The sequence below is a fragment of the Trichomycterus rosablanca genome, chromosome 21, assembly GCF_030014385.1.
Source record: "Trichomycterus rosablanca isolate fTriRos1 chromosome 21, fTriRos1.hap1, whole genome shotgun sequence".
Lineage (NCBI taxonomy): Eukaryota > Metazoa > Chordata > Actinopteri > Siluriformes > Trichomycteridae > Trichomycterus > Trichomycterus rosablanca.
Window position 1 is genome coordinate 15887753 of NC_086008.1, and position 22441 is coordinate 15910193.

Below are 22441 nucleotides of genomic sequence, written 5' to 3' on the forward strand. Positions count from 1 at the left end.
GAATAACAAGCTGAATAAAATATGTTTTCCAATAAATAATCCTCAAACAAAATATCAGGGTTACACGCATACGCAGCCACAGCTACTACAACAAAACCACTTGCTGTTTCATCATCTGTCACCAAACCAAAATTGTGCTACTCAGTAAAATTAGCTTGCAGTTCTGTTGTATGAAAAGGCACTTTTCCTTTCATGCATTCCTTTAGAGCTAGAGTGACCACTGGTCTCTTTACTGTTGTTTATTAAAGGGGAAACATGAAACTAGTCAAATGGCTTGTTTTCACATAAGTGAAATCACACCCTTGGCCAAATTCACTCAATTTAATCGGTGTCAAAGATAGCATTCATCAGACAAATTGCTTGTCTTAAATTTAAATAATTGCAAAATTGCTAAATTAATTTGTGTCTCTGCGCTTAAGAGAAATTTAACATAATAATTTTGAAACAATACAAATTCAGAAACATTAAGTAAGGGCCTGAATCGCATATTTGCAACAAAACGTCTGTTATGAAATATGGTAGCTTGCCTGGCAATTTGTAGGTCCCTAGAAAGTCAAGGAGCCATGGTAAACGACTTCTATGGAAGTCAAGGGCCCCATAGCAGGGGCCCTCGTGATCAAGGGCCCTCTAATGGTATGCCCTGCTCTTCTCTAGGGCCCCCTGGTAGGGGCTCTCATAACCAGGGCCCTCTAAAAATATGCCCCCCTCAGAAGTCGAAGTCAGAGCAGTGCCACAACGCCTCATCCATTTTCATAAGGGGCCCAAAAGCATGGCTAGGGCCCAAAAGCATGGCTAGGGCCCAAAAGCATGGCTAGGGGCCCCAAAAGCATGGCTAGGGCCCCCAAGAGGCCCTGGGGTCAAAGTCCCCAATAGTCAGAGGATCCTTAAAATGGAGGGCCCTCGGAAATAAAAAATATATTGTATCATAAATGTTGCTAGGCATCGCAAAATGTTTTGGGCCAGGGCCCCCCTGGGGCCCCCTGATCTCAAGGGCCCCTGGGCGCTGGCCCCACTGGCCCGGTCAGTAATCCAGCCATGGCCACGCCCCCTCCCCTTCGTCAACCACCGCACAGAAATCATTGAGAAAGCTTCTGACAAGCTAAAAGAACGTAATTAATGTTGTGCACATTATATAATTTTGCTGATTGAAAATATTATTTTAAAAAGATAATACAGTCCGACCCCATCTGAGCCGATTCTATCAGCACATTATATAAATTCGTGGTTCACTTTGGTAAATCATAAGCGGTTCTTGCTTTGTGATGTAGATGAGAGCAGAAAACGTTACTTCACAGAGCATAGACAAAAGTTCATCAATTACTAAGTTGGTTAGTTCGGGATCATCTGCTCTGACTGAAAATGTTTAGCTCCACAGCCAGAACGACTCTGACTGTGGTAATACTCAATATAATTAAGCCTGAGCTTTTTAAGGTAAGCGAGTCACACAAAATGTTCTGTAGTAGTACGCTGCGCTTAAAATGAATTGACTCCCGACTCACTTATAATCGATACTGTGAACAGAGCGTCTCTCTTAAAGACACAAACATGTCCTATAACAGCGGTCGTTGCTTTTGACACCGGTTATCTTCGCTGATAGCTCTATTTTGAAGGTTTTTTTCAGACGGAACTGAATAACATTAAACGTGCGTGTGAGCGTGGTCAGTTAGAGTAATGAAATATGTCTCCCGTGGGTGAAAAATGAATTGCTTTAGTTTTAGAAGTAAAAAATCTCGTAATGCCAGGCACTCGCGCCCCCCCCAGACAAGTACTCGCGTGGTTGAAAACCCCTGTGTTACGGCCTTTCCCAAACCGTTCCCTCCTCACGAACACTCCACTACAGGGTGACACTCCATATGAAGTCACACTCTGTGCTGTGAAGGGTGCTTCCGATTAAGGGGAGGGTCTAAATTCAGGAGTCAACTTTGGGACGCCCTCTTTGCTTTTGAGCGGAAGAAGGAATCTGCCGTCACCATGGCTACAGATAGACGCTTTTCTCGCCTTGCTGTCATGTCTTGTGCTCCGTTATCATTTCAGCATCTCCAAGCGGGAATACGAGCTCAGGAGACGCAAGCACCTGCTACTTTATAACTAGTATAAATGTATAGTTACGTTTTAATTCTCCAAAAAATGGTGTTAAATATGATAATAATGTTAGTGATAGTATTGTTGGGGTAAAATAATTTTGCCATTTATGAAGTTTAAGTTCACCGATCACAGATTTTAATACTTTCTTTAAAAAGACTGAAGAAGACTGTGCCTAAATTTGCTCTAACACTTATGAGGAAACCTAATATCATATTTTACTGAAAATGATGTTGGAACCTATATTTGTAAAGCGTTTCCTCTATTCACCTGTCCTAGCTGCACTTCCATGGAGTGTGGTGGTTGAGTGTGCTCTGGTGTACACTCGCTGTTGGAGGGATGTGTAGTCCACTCCCCCTCCGCCCTAATTACTTTGGGACAGCCCTTAATGTGGCGAGCACTCTACGTGAACGCGCAAACGGAGGCGGAGTGGAGAGGCGGAGTGGGTAGGGAGCGGATTGGGATTGGGGGTTAGTGTGTGTTGTGCTGGTATGAGTGGATCAGACACAGCAGCGCTGCTGGAGTTTTTAAATACCGTGTCCACTCACTGTCCACTCTATTAGACACTACTACCTAGTTGGTTCACCTTGTAGATGTAAAGTCAGAGACGATCGCTCATCTATTGCTGCCGTTTGTGTGGCCGAGCAGTCACAAAAGCATTTCACTGCCAGCTGTGTATGACTATGTATGTGACAAATAAATCTTGATTTTGATGTTTTTTTTTGAGTTAGTCATCTTTGAGATCTTCATCAGTGGTCACAGGACACTGCCCACGGGGGGCTGTTGGCTGGTTATAATTTTTGGTTGGTGGACTATTCTCAGTCCAGCAGGGACAGTGAGGTGTACAAAACTGAGCATTTGGTGGTTTCTCCTTTCATAACCAATCATGATTTCCTCACTCATTACCAATTCACTTGCTCATTAAGAGATTTTTCATAAAAAAAGTATAACTTGAATGTTTTATTAAAGTGTACTGCAAGTATCAAATTCTAAGTTTGTTTATATTTACTAAATACAATCAAGTTGGACAGCCAAACTCTTAGAAGTATTCAATTCTTTGTGTGTTAAATAGAGGTTCAAGAGAATTAACAATTCACATATTTTTATTGCATTTTAGTCAGTGTCACTGAAGTGCTGAGAATGACCCACCACCCAAATAATACCTACACTGTAGTGGTCCTGGAAGAGTCCTGACCATTGAAGCACAGCATGAAAAGGGGCTAACAAAGCATGAGGAGAAATAGATGGACTACAGTCAGTAATTGTAGAACTACAAAGTGCTCCTGTATGGTAAGTGGAGCTAATAAAATGGACAGTGAGTGTAGAAACAAGGAGGTGGTTTTAATGTTATAGCGGATCGGTGTATGTGTGTATATGTGTATGTGTGTGTTTGCTCTGTGATCTACTGGCAACCTGTCCAGAGTGTTTCCTACCTTTTGCCCGGTACCCATTACAACCCTGAATCCAATAAAGCAATGGTAAAACAGACAAAGAATGAATAAATGTTTCTTAATCATAAACACAGAAACCACACTAAAAAAGCATTTATTGTAGAAAAGATGCACTTCAATACCAGTGTAAAGTGTAACACAGTCAATATCAATGTAAATGCCTTTACCAAAATATTTTTTTTTAAGAATATGTGCTCTTTAAATAAGAAACAAGAACTCTCAAAAGCATACATGTATAACCTACATGTCTTATACACTGCATAAAAATGAGTCATGAAGTCAACTAAAAAAGCTGTGTACTTATGTAGTATGCCACTTTTCTGCATTTCCACTGCACTGGTTTCTTTAGTCACTCAAGACCATTTACGAATTTTTCTGCGGGATTTTAATCATCACCTATAACACAAAAACAAAGAATTTTTTTTATTACATTTTAAATAAATTAAACTAGCTGACACAAATTACAGAATAATGTTAATAATAAATGTCACTAGTCTTAAAACATTTACACTGATCACCCATAACAATAAAATCACCTCCTTGTATCTGCACACATTGTCCACTTTATCAGCTCCACTTACCATATAGAAGCACTTTGTAGTTCTACAATTACTGACTGTAGTCCATCTGTTTCTCTGCATGCTTTGTTAGCCCCCTTTCATGCTGTTCTTCAATGGTCAGGACTCTCCCAGGAGCACTACAGAGCAGGTATTATTTGGGTGGTGGATCATTCTCAGCACTGCAGTGACACTGACATGGTGGTGGTGGTGTGTGTTGTGCTGGTATGAGTGGATCAGACATAGCAGCAATGATGGAGTTTTTAAACACCTCACTGTCACTGCTGGACTGAGAATAGTCCACCAACCAAAAATATATCCAGACAACAGCACCCCGTAGGCAGCGTCCTGTGACCACTGATGAAGGTCTAGAAGATGACCAACTCAAACAGCAGCCACAGATGAGTGATCGCCTCTGACTTTACATCTACAAGGTGGACCAACTAGGTAGGAGTGTCTAATACAGTGGACATTGAGTGGACACAGTATTTAAAAACTCCAGCAGTGCTACTGTGCCCAATCCACTCATACCAGCACAACACATATGAACACACCACCCCAATGTCATTGTCACTGCAGTGCTGAGAATCATCCACCACCTAAATAATACCTGCTCTGTGTTGGTCCCGTTGTGGTCCTGACCATTAAAGAACAGGTTGAAAGCAGGCAAAAAAAAGTATGCAGAGAAACAGATGGACTACAGTCAGTAATTGTAGAACTACAAAGTGCTTCTATATAGTGGTGGCAAGTGGAGCTGATAAAATGGACAGTGAGTGTAGAAACAAGAAAGTGGTTTTAATGTTATGGCTGATTGGTGTATTTTACAGCTTATTTATATTAAATGCAAGTTAGAAAACCTCTTAGGAACAATTATAAATTATTAAACACATTCAAAAGTTAAGTTTTATTATTATAGCCCAAGATGAAAACCCATTAAAAAGTTTATCAACAGGTTTTATATCAGATTTAGGGATTTCTATCTATAAGCCATTGCTTGATTTCTTTTTTGGCCATTGTTAATGGTCATTGTCATGATGCACCACCTGCCCATGTTCAGCTGTCCAACAGAGGGTTGTATGTTTGTTAGTGAGAATTTGGCATTTACTTCCTCTTCAAACATGACAAACCATGACAATTTAGGTTAGGAGGAGGCCAATTAGCCTGGTCTGTGATCTGAAAGGTGATTAGTTGTACCGAAGCAAGTCTATAATGGTCAATGAAACGTGGGATAACTTATCCAAACAAGGTATTTTACTAACAAAAGGTAAAATGTTTTGACAGGCAATAATGATTTTCTAACGGCACTGCGTATGCACTAAATAATTAACTTTTAAAAGATTTTGCTTACGGTTTTGACTTCTGTGTAGTTTTCCAGGCCATACTGCCCCAGTTCACGTCCAGTCCCAGAAGCCTTGAAACCACCAAAGGGTGCCTGGACTCCAAACACATTGTAGCAGTTGATCCTGTAAATACATAACAAGAAAAGTGTCAATCCCAACAACAGGGAGGGTGAAAAGTAGTCACCGTGCTGTTTGGTATCATGGTGTGTACCACACTGAAAATGGACCACAGAAAGCTAAGAAGAGAGTTGTCTCAGGAGAGGAAAACTATAGACACACATGTTAAAGATAAAGGCTATAAGACCATCTCCAAGAAGGTTGATGTTCAGTATCATATTATATCATATATCATATTATTCAGAAGTTTAAGGTCTATGGGACTGTAGCCAACCTCCCTAGACGTGGCCGCAAGAGAAAAATTGATGACTAATTGAAGAGACGGATAATAAGAATGGTAACCAAAGAGCCCAGAACAACTTCCAAAGAAATTAGAGGTGAACTCCAAGGTCCAGGTACATCAGTGTCAGATCACACCATCCATTGCTGTTTTAGCCAAAGTGGACTTAATAGAAGACGACCGAGGAGGAAACCACTGTTAAAAGCCAATCATGAAAATGGAATTAGCCAAAATGCATATTGACAAGCCACAAAGCTTCTGGGAGAATGTCTTTTGGACAGATGAGACAAAACTGGATCTTTTTGGCAAGTCACATTAGCTTTATGTTCACAGACGCAAAAATGAAGCATACAAAGAAAAGAACATTGTACCTACTGTGAAACATGGAGGAGGCTCGGTTATGTTTAGGGGCTGCTTTAATGCATCTGGCACAGGGTGTCTTAAATCTGTGCAGGGTACAATGAAATCTCAAGACTAGCAAGGCATTCTGGAGCGAAATGTGCTGCCCAGTGTCAGAAAGCTTGGTCTCGGTCGCAGGTCATGGGTCCTCCAACAGGATAATGACCCAAAACACACAGCTAAATACATCCAAGAATGGCTAAGAGCAAAGCACTGGACTATTCTGAAGTGGCCTTCTATGAGTCCTGATCTAAATCCTATTGAACATCTGAGGAAGGAGCTAAAACATGCAGTCTGGAGAAGGCACCCTTCAAACCTGAGACAGCTGGAGCAGTTTGCTCACGAGGAGTGGGCCAAAATACCTGTGGACCAGTGCAGAACTCTCATTGAGAGTTACAGAAATCACTTGATTGCAGTGATTGCCTCAAAAGGTTGTGCAACAAAATATTAAGCTAAGGGGACCATCATTTTTGTCCAGGCCAGTTTAATTAGTGTGTTTATTTATTTATTTATTATTATTCTGTTAAACCACAATTCAAAAGCAATTGATTTTTACTAATTGAAATGTTTATTACTTTTGTCAGTTTCAAGTTATTTCAGTAAACATTGTGGGTTTTTCTTTCTTTAACGGAAGGGTACCAACAATTTTGTCCATGTGTGTAGATTTATGTTTGAACAAACAGAATCAACAGTTAATCATTAAATGACTGGCATTTAGTGACCCATTCAAATACTAAACACATAAAGTTTCAAATTAACATGGCTTTTTGGCGGTTCAAATCCAGGCTCTGCTATGCAGCCACTGTTGGGTCCTTGAGCAAGACCCTTAACCCTCTCTGCTCCAGGGGCGCCGTACGATGGCTGACCCTGCGCTCTGACCCCAGCTTCCAAACAAGCTGGGATATGCGAAGAAAGAATTTCATTGTACTGTACACCTGTATATGTACGTATATATGACAAAGTATATCTTCTTCTTTTAACAAGATGCTGCAGGTATCTTAAAGCCCTTTTTGACAACATTAGTCTAGTTCAGGGGTCACCAACACGGTGCCCGCGGGCACCTGGTCGCCCGCAGGGACCACGTGAGTCGCCCGCAGGGCATGTTCTTAAATAGAATACTATTTATATAACCTTAATTAATATAACCTCCCTAGACGTGGCCGCAAGAGAAAAATTGATGACTAATTGAAGAGACGGATAATAAGAATGGTAACCAAAGAGCCCAGAACAACTTCCAAAGAAATTAGAGGTGAACTCCAAGGTCCAGGTACATCAGTGTCAGATCACACCATCCATTGCTGTTTTAGCCAAAGTGGACTTAATAGAAGACGACCGAGGAGGAAACCACTGTTAAAAGCCAATCATGAAAATGGAATTAGCCAAAATGCATATTGACAAGCCACAAAGCTTCTGGGAGAATGTCTTTTGGACAGATGAGACAAAACTGGATCTTTTTGGCAAGTCACATTAGCTTTATGTTCACAGACGCAAAAATGAAGCATACAAAGAAAAGAACATTGTACCTACTGTGAAACATGGAGGAGGCTCGGTTATGTTTAGGGGCTGCTTTAATGCATCTGGCACAGGGTGTCTTAAATCTGTGCAGGGTACAATGAAATCTCAATTCTATTCATTTTAGTATGTGCACCTAATTTTGATTTGTTCGATGCATTGCATAAAGAATAGCAGGTTTTTCAGCATAAACCATGACAACATTGATGGGCATGTCAAGTTGTAGAGGAAAGAGAACGTCTTATCACCAAAAGTTGATCCATACTTGCTTTTTGAATAAAAATGAACATCTTTGTTCTCCTCCAGCTTGTATCTACTATTTAGTTATGTTGTGTGTTGTGCAACGCATCCTTGGTTCCAATGAAACTGGTGAAAATGGAGGCTGGTTCTCTGAATAGCACCAAGGTTCTAAGAAGTTTGAACGGAACCATTTTGGTTAAAAATAGATGCATCAGAACCTGGAAAGGCAATAATTAAATATTCTATATTCCACATAACCCTAGGAAATATTAAACCAGTTAGAATTAAAATGATTAGGAAGAAAAGGCTTGCTCCATGGTATAATGACCACACACACAGCTATAAAACAAACAGCATGAAAATTGGAAAGTCAGTGGTGACGCACTCATTTAAATTTATTTACAACCCCAAATCAGAAAAAGTTGGGACAGCATGGAAAAAGCAAATAATAATTAAAAAAAAAAACCCAGAGTTTCTTACATTTACTTTGACTTTTATTTGATTGCAGACAGTATGAACCTGAGATATTTTATGTTTTGTCTGCTCAACTATTTCATTTATTAATAAACACCCATTCATGCATTTCAGGTCTGCAACACATAAAAAAAAAAAATTGGGACAGTAAAGCATTTACCACTGTTATGTTGCCATTCCTTTTCACCACACTAAATCGTTTGGTATCTTCGGTGCCAAAACGTCTTTTAAGTGTTTCAGCTTTTATTTAGTCCCAATCTTCCTGCAAACACGTCTTAAGATGTGCAACAGTACGGGGTCGTTGTTGTCGCATTTTTCCTTTCAAAATTCTCTATTGGGGACAGATCATGACTGCAGGCAGGCAGGCCAGGCCAGGCCCCGTACCCTCTTCTTCTGCAGCCATGCCTTTGTAATGTGTGCAGCATGTGGTTTTGCATTGTCTTGTTGAAAAATGCATGGATGTCCCTGGAAAAGAGGACATCTTGAAGGCAGCATATGTTGCTCTAAGATCTCAATGTACTTTTCTGCATTAATGCTGCCATCACAGAAGTGTAAATGACCTTTGCCAAGGGCACTGACACACCCCCATACCATGACAGACCAGGACTTGTTGCTGATAACAGTCTGGATGGTCCTTCTTTGGACCGAAGCACACAGCGTCCATTTTTTCCAAAAAAGACCTGGAATGCTGATTCATCTGACCACAATACACGTTTCCACTGTGTGATGGTCCATCCAGATGCCTCCGAGCCCCGAGAAGTCGACGGCGCTTCTGGACATAGTTAACATAAGGCTTCTTTTTTGCACAGTAAAGTTTTAAGTGGCATTTGTGCATGTAACTCCATATTGTAGTGCTTGACAAAGGTTTGCCAAAGTAAATCCCTTGCCCATGTGGTTATATCAGCTATTGTTGAGTGGTGGTTTTTGATGCAGTGCCGTCTGAGGGATCGAAGATCACAGACGTTCAGCTTAAGCTTGCGCCCTTGGCCTTTACGCACTGAAATTCCTCCTGATTCCTTGAATCATTTAATGATATTATGCACAGTAGAGGGAGAAATATTCAAATTCCTTCCAATCTTTCTTTGAGGTACATTGTTTTTAAACATTTCAATAATTTTCTCACACATTTATTAACAAACTGGAGATCCTCTGATCATCTTTGCTCATCAAAGACTCAGCCTTTCCTGGATGATGCTTTTGTACCAAACCATAATTACAATCACCTGTTGACATCACCTGTTTGGAATCACATCATTATTTAGTTTGTTTTACCTCATTACTAGCCCTAAATTGCCCCCGTCCCAACTTTTTTGGAATGTGTTGCAGGCCTGAAATGCAGGAATGAAGGTTTATTAATAAATTAAATGAAGTTGAGCAGACATGAAAACGTAAAATATCTTGGGTTCATCCCGTCTGCAATCAAATATAAGTAAATGTAAGGAACACTGCATTTTTATTTTATTTGCATTTTCCATACTGTCCCAACTTTTTCTGATTTGGGGTTGTACATTTATGTCGGCACTTAGCAGACGCTTTCATCCAAATCAACTTACAAGTGTGACTGTATGCAATGCAAGTGATTAAGTGTTAAGGGCTTTGATCAGTAGCCCAACAGTGGCAATTAAAGGTGGGGAACTTAAACCAGCAATCTTCTGATCACTAGCCCAGTTCTACTACCACTGCTCCACATGGAAATAGACAAAGGTCACTTGCTTTAGACAAAGGTGCAAAGTTTGGGGACTTAAACTCTCAGTTGAATTCTTAGTATTAATTATTTTGTTTAAATCTGCTGAAGCCCACAGATTTAAGGTTCCCACACCAAAAATGCAGTTCCTGTTGGATATAAGAGGAATCTGCAGTGACTGAACTTTCAATGATCATAACAAGCCTTTATTCTACCCAGACTAAACTGATGGTTGATAACCTTCGGGTACTTTATTTATGCATTTTATGTTTTAACTTTTGCTCTTATAAATTTTCTTGCAACCTATTTATTATCTGCTTTTTTATTCAACGAAATATCCTCTAGGCCACCCAAGGAGAATGGGTCACTCTTAAGGAGTCTCTTATAATATTTAGGAAGTTTTTCCTTGCCACTGTTGTGCTAAGTTTGCTAATTAAACATACATAAAAATACATAAAGTTGCTTTGATACAATGTCTGTTGTAAAAAGCTCCACACAAAAAATTGACTGGACTCTCATTGTGGTAAGGTGGAATCCTTTAGCCCTAGAAATTGCCCTTTTAGACTAATACATTTTTCTTTACATTGTAGCATAGCGTTTTTCACTGCACAGTAGTTAGAAATGTTTAAAAACCCCTGCCATCAACATCAACTAGTTACAATTATTAAGTATTATTGACATACCACACAGTGCCAGCACGGAGGCTGTTGGAAACGTATTGCGCCTTGTTGATATCGGTGGTGAAGACCGCAGCTGCAAGGCCATACATGGTGTCATTGGCTCGCTCAATCACTTCTTCCATAGACTTAAACTTCATAATTTGCATTACCGGTCCAAAGATCTGACCAAGAGGTAAAAACAATGCAATGCTTTACATCCATTGAACAAATATATAAACATTTGTTGACAGTCACAACCATTACCTCTTCACGGGCAATTTTCATGCCATCCTGAACATCCCCAAAGATGGTCGGTTGGATGAAGTACCCACGATCTGCTGCCACACCACCTCCACACATAAGCTTAGCTCCTTCCTGCTTTCCACTACTGATGTAACCTAGAATCTTTTGAAACTGCTCATTATCAACCTTCAAAAAAAAAAAAAAAGATTGTCTTATTAGATACAAACCCATTTCCATGACATGAAAAATGTGTAAATAAAAACAGACTGTAATGATTTGCAGATCCGTTTTATCTGTATTTTGTGGGTTCTCTAGTCTGTATTCTCTATGGGTATTCTCTTTTTTTTTTACTTCTAAAACTAAAGCAATTAATTTTTTCACCCACAGGAGGCATATTTGATTAGTCTCGCTGACCACACACGTTTAATGTTATCCAGTTCAGTCTGAAAAAGGGCCCGTTGGCTAGCAAAACTTAAAAATTGGGCTAACAGTGAAGATAAATCGATGACAAAAACAATGACTGCTTGTTGATGACATACACCAAGGCATAACATTATGACCACCTCCTCAAACAGCAGCCATAGATGCGCAATCATCTGTGACTTTACATCTACAAGGTGAACCAACTAGGTAGGAGTGTCTAATGCTCTGTAGTGGTCCTGTGGGGGTCCTGAACATTGAAGAACAGGGCTAAAAAAGTATGTAGAGAAATAGATGGACTACAGAAAGTAATTGTAGAACTACAAAGTGCATCTATATGGTAAGTGGAGCTGATAAAATGGACAGTGTGTGTAGAAACAAGGAGGTGGTTTTAATGTTATGGCTGATGTAGGACAGCTGATGGCTATGGCTTTAATGTTATGGCTGATGTAGGACGGTGTAGGACGTGTGTGTGCTAAAGCGAATCATAAGTTTCTGTTCTCAGTCATCTCTCCGTTTTTACCGTTATTAATAAATGCTGCGGTTTTAAATAAACACCAGATACTGAAACATTTTGTATAACTCGCTTTCCTTACAGGTCGGAGGCTTAATTAAACTGGCTATTACCACAGAGTTGTAGCCAACTCAGACTCATTCTACCTCTGGAGCTGAAAACCCCTGCTCTAGTGAATGTTTTAATAAACTGTTTTTACACATATACGCTGATTCTAAATGTGATGGCATAACATTCTTAAAAAGTTGGGACAGGGGGAATATTTACCACTGTGGTATGTTACATTTCCTATTAACAAAATTATACACACGTTAGGAATCTGAGAACACCAACAATTGTAGTTGCAAAAGTAGAATATTTTTTTTGTAACCATGCATTAAAAATTCTTAATATGTTTTCTTAAACAGTTTTTTTAGTGACAAACCTCAACATATCCTTTCAAGTAAGAGACTAAGCTGTTTATTAACACTACTTTTTTACAAAATCATGTATCACCTATGAAAAGCTTTAAAACAGGTGTTTTGATGATTACAAATGTTAGTCTTATATTGGCCCTATTTCAACTTTTCTGAAATAAATGCAGGCATCAAATTAGGATTTAGCATATATTAGTAAAAAAAAAAAAGTGAACTCAATTCATTAAGCCAAATCACAATGCAGTTTATAAATAAAAAAAATATATATATAAATAAGAATGAGCTATTAGTCAAAGTTTATAAGTCAGGTTTTTTTTTTTATTTGAGTTCAGAGACACCTTAAAATAATGCATTTTGAAAGCTCAGGAGTGATGTTTTTACTGATACGCTAAGACTAAGACAGTTTTACTGTGCAGTATAATGCACTCTCTCTTTTGTGGCTAGGTGTGACAAAGTTTCATACCTGTGGTCCATGCTCAGTTTTAAGGTTGAAGGGATCGCCCACCACTCTTTTCTTTGCTTTTTCCACACTGCGCTCCACAAACTCATCGTAGATGCTCTCCTGCACATAGGTGCGTGAACCAGCACAGCAGCACTGTCCCATGTTAAAAAAGATGGCAGAGTGGGATTGCTCCACTGCTTGCTCCACTGCCAAAATAAAGATAAAGTATAAATAAATGTCATGTATTGTTACCCCTTCTATGGAGTCTATGAACCAGTTATTGGATCAAAATCAATCTTTTTTTAATTTTATTTTATAAAAGAGCATTATAATAACCCATAAACATAAGAACTGGTTGCACAACCATTAGTTGACAGTGTTCCCACCGGCAGTGGCTCAAGGACGGACATAAGATAAGATAATCCTTTATTCGTCCCACAGTGGGGAATTTCACAGTGTTGCAGCAGCAAAGGGATAGCAGGGCACAAAAATAGACAAATTAACAGTACAATGTATAACAATATAGACATTAATAAAGTCAATAAGTCAATAATAAAAGTAAAAAACTCTGGTTTGTGATATACAGTGTATCACAAAAGTAAGTACACCCCTCACATTTCTGCAAATATTTCATTATATCTTTTCATGGGACAACACTATAGACATGAAACTTGGATATAACTTAGAGTAGTCAGTGTACAGCTTGTATAGCAGTGTAGATTTACTGTCTTCTGAAAATAACTCAACACAGCCATTAATGTCTAAATAGCTGGCAACATACTGTAAGTGAGTACACCCCACAGTGAACATGTCCAAATTGTGCCCAAATGTGTCGTTGTCCCTCCCTGGTGTCATGTGTCAAGGTCCCAGGTGTAAATGGGGAGCAGGGCTGTTAAATTTGGTGTTTTGGGTACAATTCTCTCATACTGGCCACTGGATATTCAACATGGCACCTCATGGCAAAGAACTCTCTGAGGATGTGAGAAATAGAATTGTTGCTCTCCACAAAGATGGCCTGGGCTATAAGAAGATTGCTAACACCCTGAAACGGAGCTATAGCATGGTGGCCAAGGTCATACAGCGGTTTTCCAGGACAGGTTCCACTCGGAACAGGCTTCGCCAGGGTCGACCAAAGAAGTTGAGTCCACGTGTTCAGCGTCATATCCAGAGGTTGGCTTTAAAAAATAGACACATGAGTGCTGCCAGCATTGCTGCAGAGGTTGAAGACGTAGGAGGTCAGCCTGTCAGTGCTCAGACCATACGCCGCACACTGCATCAACTCGGTCTGCATGGTCGTCATCCCAGAAGGAAGCTGACGCACAAGAAAGCCCGCAAACAGTTTGCTGAAGACAAGCAGTCCAAGAACATGGATTACTGGAATGCCCTGTGGTCTGACGAGACCAAGATAAACTTGTTTGGCTCAGATGGTGTCCAGCATGTGTGGCGGCGCCCTGGTGAGAAGTACCAAGACAACTGTATCTTGCCTACAGTCAAGCATGGTGGTGGTAGCATCATGGTCTTGGGCTGCATGAGTGTTGCTGGCACTGGGGAGCTGCAGTTCATTGAGGGAAACATGAATTCCAACATGTACTGTGACATTCTGAAACAGAGCATGATCCCCTCCCTTCGAAAACTGGGCCTCGTGGCAGTTTTCCAACAGGATAACGACCTCAAACACAACCTCCAAGATGACAACTGCCTTGCTGAGGAAGCTGAAGGTAAAGGTGATGGACTAAACCCAATTGAGCACCTGTGGTGCAGCCTCAAGTGGAAGGTGGAGGAGTTCAAGGTGTCGAACATCCACCAGCTCCGTGATGTCATCATGGAGGAGTAAAAGAGGATTCCAGTAGCAACCTGTGCAGCTCTGGTGAATTCCATGCCCAGGAGGGTTAAGGCAGTGCTGGATAATAATGGTGGTCACACAAAATATTGACACTTTGGGCACAATTTGGACATGTTCACTGTGGGGTGTACTCACTTATGTTGCCAGCTATTTAGACATTAATGGCTGTGTGTTGAGTTATTTTCAGAAGACAGTAAATCTACACTGCTATACAAGTTGTACACTGACTACTCTAACTTATATCCAAGTTTTATTTCTATAGTGTTGTCCCATGAAAAGATATAATAAAATATTTGCAGAAATGTGAGGGGTGTACTCACTTTTGTGATACACTGTATTATTTGTAAATATTTTTCAAACATACCACAAACCAAAGTTGTTGGGCGGCTCCAGACTCATTGATGCCAGAAACGTGAAGGCTATAGCATCTGCTATAGACTAGCAGAAGGGCTAATGTGGCCTTTAAAATAATGGTGATGAGGGGAATTTCTCAACACACAGTGCATCAGAGCATTCTGTGTATGGGGCTGCAAAGTAACAAAGTGCCCAAGCTAACTTTTGTCCACTGTTAAAAACTTCTCTAATGGGCATGCAGACATCAAAGCAGGACATTGGTTGACTGGTTGTTTTCTCTAAGATCTTGTGGACAGCCTGGCACATGTGATGGCACCAGGATGCACTGTAGGATAATCCACCTCACAATGTACAGAAGTTCTAGGACCTGGTAGTAATGTCCTGCCATGCACCACAGGATTCCTTCAGATGTCTTGTGGAGTCCTTGTCTTGGCAGGTCAGAACAGTTTTGACAGCATATAAAGAGGTTTGTTTTTTTAAATGTTATTATATATTTTTGTTTATGCATTTTCTCCCCTTTTTCTCCTGACTCTGGTGTGCTAGCGTGTTTTACCGCTGCACCACCTGAGCGCAGTTTGGGTTGGTTTTAATATCATGGCTAGTCTGTGTATATTTACACTTACAGAATTTAACAAACATTACTATCTAAAGGGACTTATAATTGTGACCAAATACAATGCAAGCACTTGAAAGTTAGAAGCCTTGTTTAGGGGCCCCAACGATGGTAACTTGGTGGTGGGGCTTGAAACAGCAACCGCACGATCAATTCTCAGTACCTTAACCACCGAGTTACCATTGCCTTCATGCCTCATTTAACACTAGACAATACAATTCACACTGGTAAATTATGTTTACAAGTTTACTACATTACAATACTGCTTTATTTACTGTCTAATAAGCACAAGAGGCGCTGACAGATGTCATGGAATCCTGAAACAGTTATAAGCAACAGATGCACTTACTGTTGGCATCAGATAAAACAATGTTAGGACTTTTCCCACCCAGTTCCAAAGTTACTTTCTTCAGGTTGCTTCCACCAGAGGCTTGCTGGATCAGGTGACCAACCTAAAACGCATATTGTAGACCAGTTATATTTAATTACTGAAAGCTATACCAATTGTTATCAATATTTAAGCCCAAAAGTCTTTATTCTTGCCTCAGTAGAGCCAGTGAAAGCAATTTTATCTACGTCCATATGAGAAGCAATGGCTGCTCCAGCTGAAGGACCCATCCCAGGGATGATGTTCACAACACCAGGGGGGAAGCCCACCTAAAGGGAAGAGTGAAAATACATCACACCCTTTGAATTTCTATTTGAATTTTCAGTAAAGTGCAGGTCTTCTTAAAATGGCTAACATCATCAAACCTCCTTAATCAGGCTGGCCACATAGAGTGCAGTGAGAGGGGTCTGTTCTGCCACTTTCATTACCACTGTGTTACCTGTAGCCAGAGCAGGCCCAAGCTTCCAGGCCTGCATCAGCAAAGGGAAGTTCCACTGGGGAAAAAAAGAAAAATAAGAGAGACTACTATTAGCATTCTAATAACAGCACAAGTCTTAAGAGCAAATATACTAGGGAGGCCATTGTGGTACACTAAATTTATTGTCATTTGCATGAAACCAGTTTAAGATGACTTGTGCTTTTTACAAAATGGTCGCAGCTACAACACTTAGGTAGGCGATGGCATTTAAATTATGCTTTATTGGAATGAACTGTTGACACAAGGCAGGTTGGATCTCTGAACTCTTTCTAATTCTTAATTTTGTGCCTACTACTTGGCATGATGCAACAAAGTCAAACTCATCAGATCAGGCAAGCCAGTATTTTAAGATTGATTTTTTTCGACACTGTGAGCATAAACCAGACAGGCCATCTTTTTCTGACCTCAACTGAACAAGCACTCACTATTATTTGCACCATTATGAGCAAACCATGCCACAGTCAAAGTCACTTAGATTAGCTTTAGATTAGATTACATTGCACACACTGATGTGTGATGTAACCATTCACTACAGCTCTTGTTTTTATTCTTTAAGCTACTGCCAAATGACTGATTAAACAATTTAAAAACTGAGCAAGAGTACATGTGTTCTTAGTATGGTGGCTGCTAATTGTAAGTATGTATAGTTTTGCAAAAAGTACTCATATTAAGAAACCAACAAATAAGACAACACTGTTCTTTGATTTAAAGAAGAAATATATTACCAAAAAATAAACCACAGGACACACACTTACAGGAATAATCTGACCGCAAACTCCAATAGGCTCATGGCGAGTATAGCAGAAATAATCACCATCGATTGGAATGGTCTTGCCCTCCCATTTATCAGCCCAGCCAGCATAATATCTGCACAGTTCCATAAAAAAAACACATTCAACATTGCAGGAAAGCTCATGTTTGCACTTACATTCCTCAAAAGAGTAGCATGATCCTGATAAGTGGGATAAAGACTAAGACTGCAAAACATCCTTACATTTTAAGAGCATTACATGCCTGAAGATACAAGCCTGTTAGAAACACCAATGCCAGAAACACTGGGACAGTACGTAACATGTAAACAGACAGCATTGACTTATAAACTGTATTTTTATTAAGAACATGAAGAAAAGATATTTAAAATGTACATATCAACAGCATCAAGAAAAGTCAGCATCAACTTGTCTGGGCTTGGTCATTAAAATTAGAATGAGAATGTATAAACAGGGGTAATGGAGATCAGTGTTTGACTCTACGTAAGCAAGACTGAGCCTTGTATAAACTCGCCTAGTGCTGGTGCAATAGAAGCAGTTGGAGGGGGCGTGTGTTAGTCACGGCTCTCCTCGGTCAGGAGTGGAAGTAAGCAGCAGTAGAGAGGAAGCGAAATGCAATCTGGTAATTGGATAAGACTAGATTGGAAGGAAAATTGAGAAAAATAAATGTATAAAAATTACATTAGATACCAGTAACATTCTTAAAGACAGTTGGGACAGGGCAAATTAGAAGTAAAAAGTTTGTAGAACCTTCAAGCTACATTTTGAAACAACTTACAATAAGCAGGTGAACTGACAACAGGTGAGAATATTATGCAGGCAAATATGGGTCATAACAACTTTGTAAGAATATTGTCAATCAGTTAAAAGAGATCATTTTCAACACAAAATGGCAAATGATATAGGTCTTTTACAATCTACCATACATAATATTGTTTTAAAAATCAGGGACTTCATAAAAACCTTTGTATGTTTAGGGCAAGGCCAGATACCATTGTTTTTTGTTTTTTTTAATGCATTTTTACCCTTTTTCTCCCGATTTTAGCATGTACACTTTTTACCCAATTGCGTTATGCTTTCTCTCTACTGGTACCGACCCCGTCCTCGATAAAGGAAAGCGAACTGACACACGCCCCCTCTGACACGTGTGCAGTAGCCGACTGCATCTTTTCACCTGCACAAGGCAAGTTCATATGCGATCAGCCTTGTGAATGGAGAGCCACACCCTGATCAGCATTGTTCCTCAACTCTGTGCAGACGCCATCAATCAGCCAGTAGAGGTCGTAACTGCATCAGTTATGAGGTCCCTATCCGGCACCCTCCTTGGATGAACAACATCCAAATCAGCCCCGGTTCTGGACCGCTTTGCTTGGGGGGGGGGGCGGGCAGTAAAACCCAGGGGCGTCGTAGTGGGGGGGAAAGTGGGATAGATTCACCAGGGCCCCAAATCGGGGGAGGGCGTGGAAACGTAGAAATAGAGCACCCGATATCGATCGGCGGTCCGGAAGACGCACCTGGAATACGCAACCGAGCGCAGGATCACTAAAGGGAGGGGGGCGTGTCGGAGTACGGGACCGAGCGCAGGTTCACCAAGGGGAGGGGGGCGTGTCGGAAGACGCGCTGGGTGGTCTTGAGAACCATAACACCACATGACGTGCCCCCACTGACAAAAGTTGACAGATAAAATGCAGTGGCTTGAGAATCTAGGGGCACATTCTGGAGTGTAGGGATGGAGACAAAAAAGCAGTATTTTGCATTGAATGTGGGCTGTGAGTTTTGAATGCACTGTAGTCAGGCTGTGGTTATGGAAAAAAGACCAATGAAAAGGGAATTGCAGCAGATCAGGAAGTTTTAAAAGCATGAAAAAGCTGAGCACAGGTGCCCGAACCAGTCCCATAGATCAAATAATGCAGCAGGAAATAATCTCATCTGACCTTTGTTCCCTCAAACAAAGAGCTGTTCCAAGCTCTGTACAGTATGTGGATGTTAGTTTCCAGGTGAATATGACAGTTTAGAGCAAATTAATGTAATGGCATGTATGTTAGCACCATAACAAGGATGTACTCTTTGTTTCTACACTCACTGTTTTATCAGCTAATTAATGACTGCAGTCCATCTGTTTCTCTGCATGCTTTGTTAGCCCCCTTTCATGCTGTTCTTCAATGGTCAGGACTCTCCCAGGACCACTACAGAGCAGGTATTATTTAGGTGGTGGATCATTCTCAGCACTGCAGTGACACTGACATGGAGGTGGTGTGTAAGTGTGTGTTGTGACCAACTCAAACAGCAGCAATAGATGAGCGATCATCTCTGACTTCACATCTACAACTAGGAAGGAGTGGACAGTGAGTGTACACGGTATTTAAAAACTTCAGCAGCGCTGCTGTGTCTGATCCACTCATACCAGCACAACACACACTAACCCACCACCACCATGTCAGTGTCACTGCAGTGCTGAGAATGATCCACCACCTAAATAATACCTAATCTGTGTCGGTCCTGACCATTGAAGAACAGGGTGAAAGCAGGCTAAAAAGTATGCAGAGAAACAGATGGACTACAGTCAGTAATTGTAAAAGTGCTTCTATATGGTAAGTGGAGCTGATAAAATAGACAGTGAATGTAGGAGAAACAAGGAGGTGCAGAAAACCACAGTGCTCCAGATATGTATATATAAATATACAGTATATATGTATGTGTATATATATATATACAGTGTATCACAAAAGTGAGTACACCCCTCACATTTCTGCAAATATTTTATTATATCTTTTCATGGGACAAAACTATAGAACTAAAACTTGGATATAACTTACAGTATTCAGTGTACAACTTGTATAGCAGTGTAGATTTACTGTCTTCTGAAAATAACTCAACACACAGCCATTAATGTCTAAATGGCTGGCAACATAAGTGAGTACACCCCACAGTGAACATGTCCAAATTGTGCCCAAAGTGTCAATATTTTGTGTGACCACCATTATTATCCAGCACTGCCTTAACCTGGGCATGGAATTCACCAAAGCTGCACAGGTTGCTACTGGAATCCTCTTCCACTCCTCCATGATGACATCACGGAGCTGGTGGATGTTAGACACCTTGAACTCCTCCACCTTCCACTTGAGGATGCGCCACAGGTGCTCAATTGGGTTTAGTCCATCACCTTTACCTTCAGCTTCCTCAGCAAGGCAGTTGTCATCTTGGAGGTTGTGTTTGGGGTCGTTATCCTGTTGGAAAACTGCCATGAGGCCCAGTTTTTGAAGGGAGGGGATCATGCTCTGTTTCAGAATGTCACAGTACATGTTGGAATTGATGTTTCCCTCAATAAACTGCAGCTTCCCAGTGCCAGCAACACTCATGCAGCCCAAGACCATGATGCTACCACCACCATGCTTGACTGTAGGCAAGATACAGTTGTCTTGGTACTTCTCACCAGGGCGCCGCCACACATGCTGGACACCATCTGAGCCAAACAAGTTTATCTTGGTCTCGTCAGACCACAGGGCATTCCAGTAATCCATGTTCTTGGACTGCTTGTCTTCAGCAAACTGTTTGCGGGCTTTCTTGTGCGTCAGCTTCCTTCTGGGATGACGACCATGCAGACCGAGTTGATGCAGTGTGCGGCGTATGGTCTGAGCACTGACAGGCTGACCTCCCACGTCTTCAACCTCTGCAGCAATGCTGGCAGCACTCATGTGTCTATTTCTTAAAGCCAACCTCTGGATATGACGCCGAACACGTGGACTCAACTTCTTTGGTCAACCCTGGCGAAGCCTGTTCCGAGTGGAACCTGTCCTGGAAAACCGCTGTATGACCTTGGCCACCATGCTGTAGCTCAGTTTCAGGGTGTTAGCAATCTTCTCATAGCCCAGGCCATCTTTGTGGAGAGCAACAATTCTATTTCTCACATCCTCAGAGAGTTCTTTGCCATGAGGTGCCATGTTGAATATCCAGTGGCCAGTATGAGAGAATTGTACCCAAAACACCAAATTTAACCGCCCTGCTCCCCATTTACACCTGGGACCTTGACACATGACACCAGGGAGGGACAACGACACATTTGGGCACAATTTGGACATGTTCACTGTGGGGTGTACTCACTTATGTTGCCAGCTATTTAGACATTAATGGCTGTGTGTTGAGTTATTTTCAGAAGACAGTAAATCTACACTGCTATACAAGCTGTACACTGACTACTCTAAGTTATATCCAAGTTTCATGTCTATAGTGTTGTCCCATGAAAAGATATAATGAAATATTTGCAGAAATGTGAGGGGTGTACTCACTTTTGTGATACACTGTATATATATATATATATATATATATATATATATATATATATATATATATATATATATATATATATATATATATATATACATACATACAACCCCTGGCAAAAATTATGGAATCACCACTCTTGGAAGATGTTCTGTCAATTGTTTAATTTTGTAGAAAAAAAAGAAATCACAGACATGCCACAAAACTATCATTTTTCAAAATGTCAACCTTCTGGCATTAAGAAACAATAAAAAAAAGAAACAAATATAATAGTTGTGGTCAGTCACAATTGCCTTTTTTAGATCAAGTAGAGGAAAAAAATATGGAATCACTCAAATCTGAGGAAAAAATTATGGAATCACTCTGTAATTTGCAGTTTAAAAACAAAACATCTGCAGCAGATTAGATTTGCTAATTATTCTTCAGTTTAAAAAGAGTGCTTACACCTCGGAGAGCTGTTGCACAAAGCAGATTGTCATGAATCATGGTTCCAACACAAGATATGTCAGTTGAAACAAATGAGAGGATTATAAAACTCCTTCAAGAAGATAAATCATTGTGGAATGTCGCAAAAGATGTTGGTTGTTCCCAGTAAGCTGTGTTTAAAATCTGGACCAAGTACAAACAAAATGGGAAGGTTGTAAAAGGGAAGCATACTGGTAGACCAAGTAAGACATCAAAGCATCAAGATAGAAAACTTCTTGAAAACAGAAAATGCACAACAAAACAAATGAGAAACAAGTGGCCGGAAAGTGGAGTCAATGTCTGTGACTGAACTGTAAGAAATCACCTAAAAGAAATGGGATTTACATACAGAAAAGCCAAACAAAAGCCATCATTAACACCTAAAAAGAACAAGGTTAAAGTAGGCTAAAGAAAAGCAA

At 40.5% G+C, this 22441-nt stretch overlaps 1 protein-coding gene across 1 annotated transcript in view; it reads right to left on the reverse strand.

The window, feature by feature from the left end:
• Positions 1–3611: 3611 nt before the first annotated feature.
• Positions 3612–22441, reverse strand: part of LOC134335114 (aldehyde dehydrogenase, mitochondrial-like) — a 30850-nt gene continuing 12020 nt past the window's right edge. Inside the window, exons 5-13 of the mRNA XM_063017521.1 lie at positions 17262–17373; positions 16394–16522; positions 16184–16297; positions 15990–16092; positions 12852–13036; positions 11060–11224; positions 10820–10977; positions 5439–5553; positions 3612–3929 (exon numbers count right to left, since the gene is read on the reverse strand). Of these exons, the coding sequence (XP_062873591.1) occupies positions 3897–3929; positions 5439–5553; positions 10820–10977; positions 11060–11224; positions 12852–13036; positions 15990–16092; positions 16184–16297; positions 16394–16522; positions 17262–17373 (1114 nt within the window). The 3' untranslated portion in view covers positions 3612–3896. The remainder of the gene's footprint in view (positions 3930–5438; positions 5554–10819; positions 10978–11059; positions 11225–12851; positions 13037–15989; positions 16093–16183; positions 16298–16393; positions 16523–17261; positions 17374–22441) is intronic.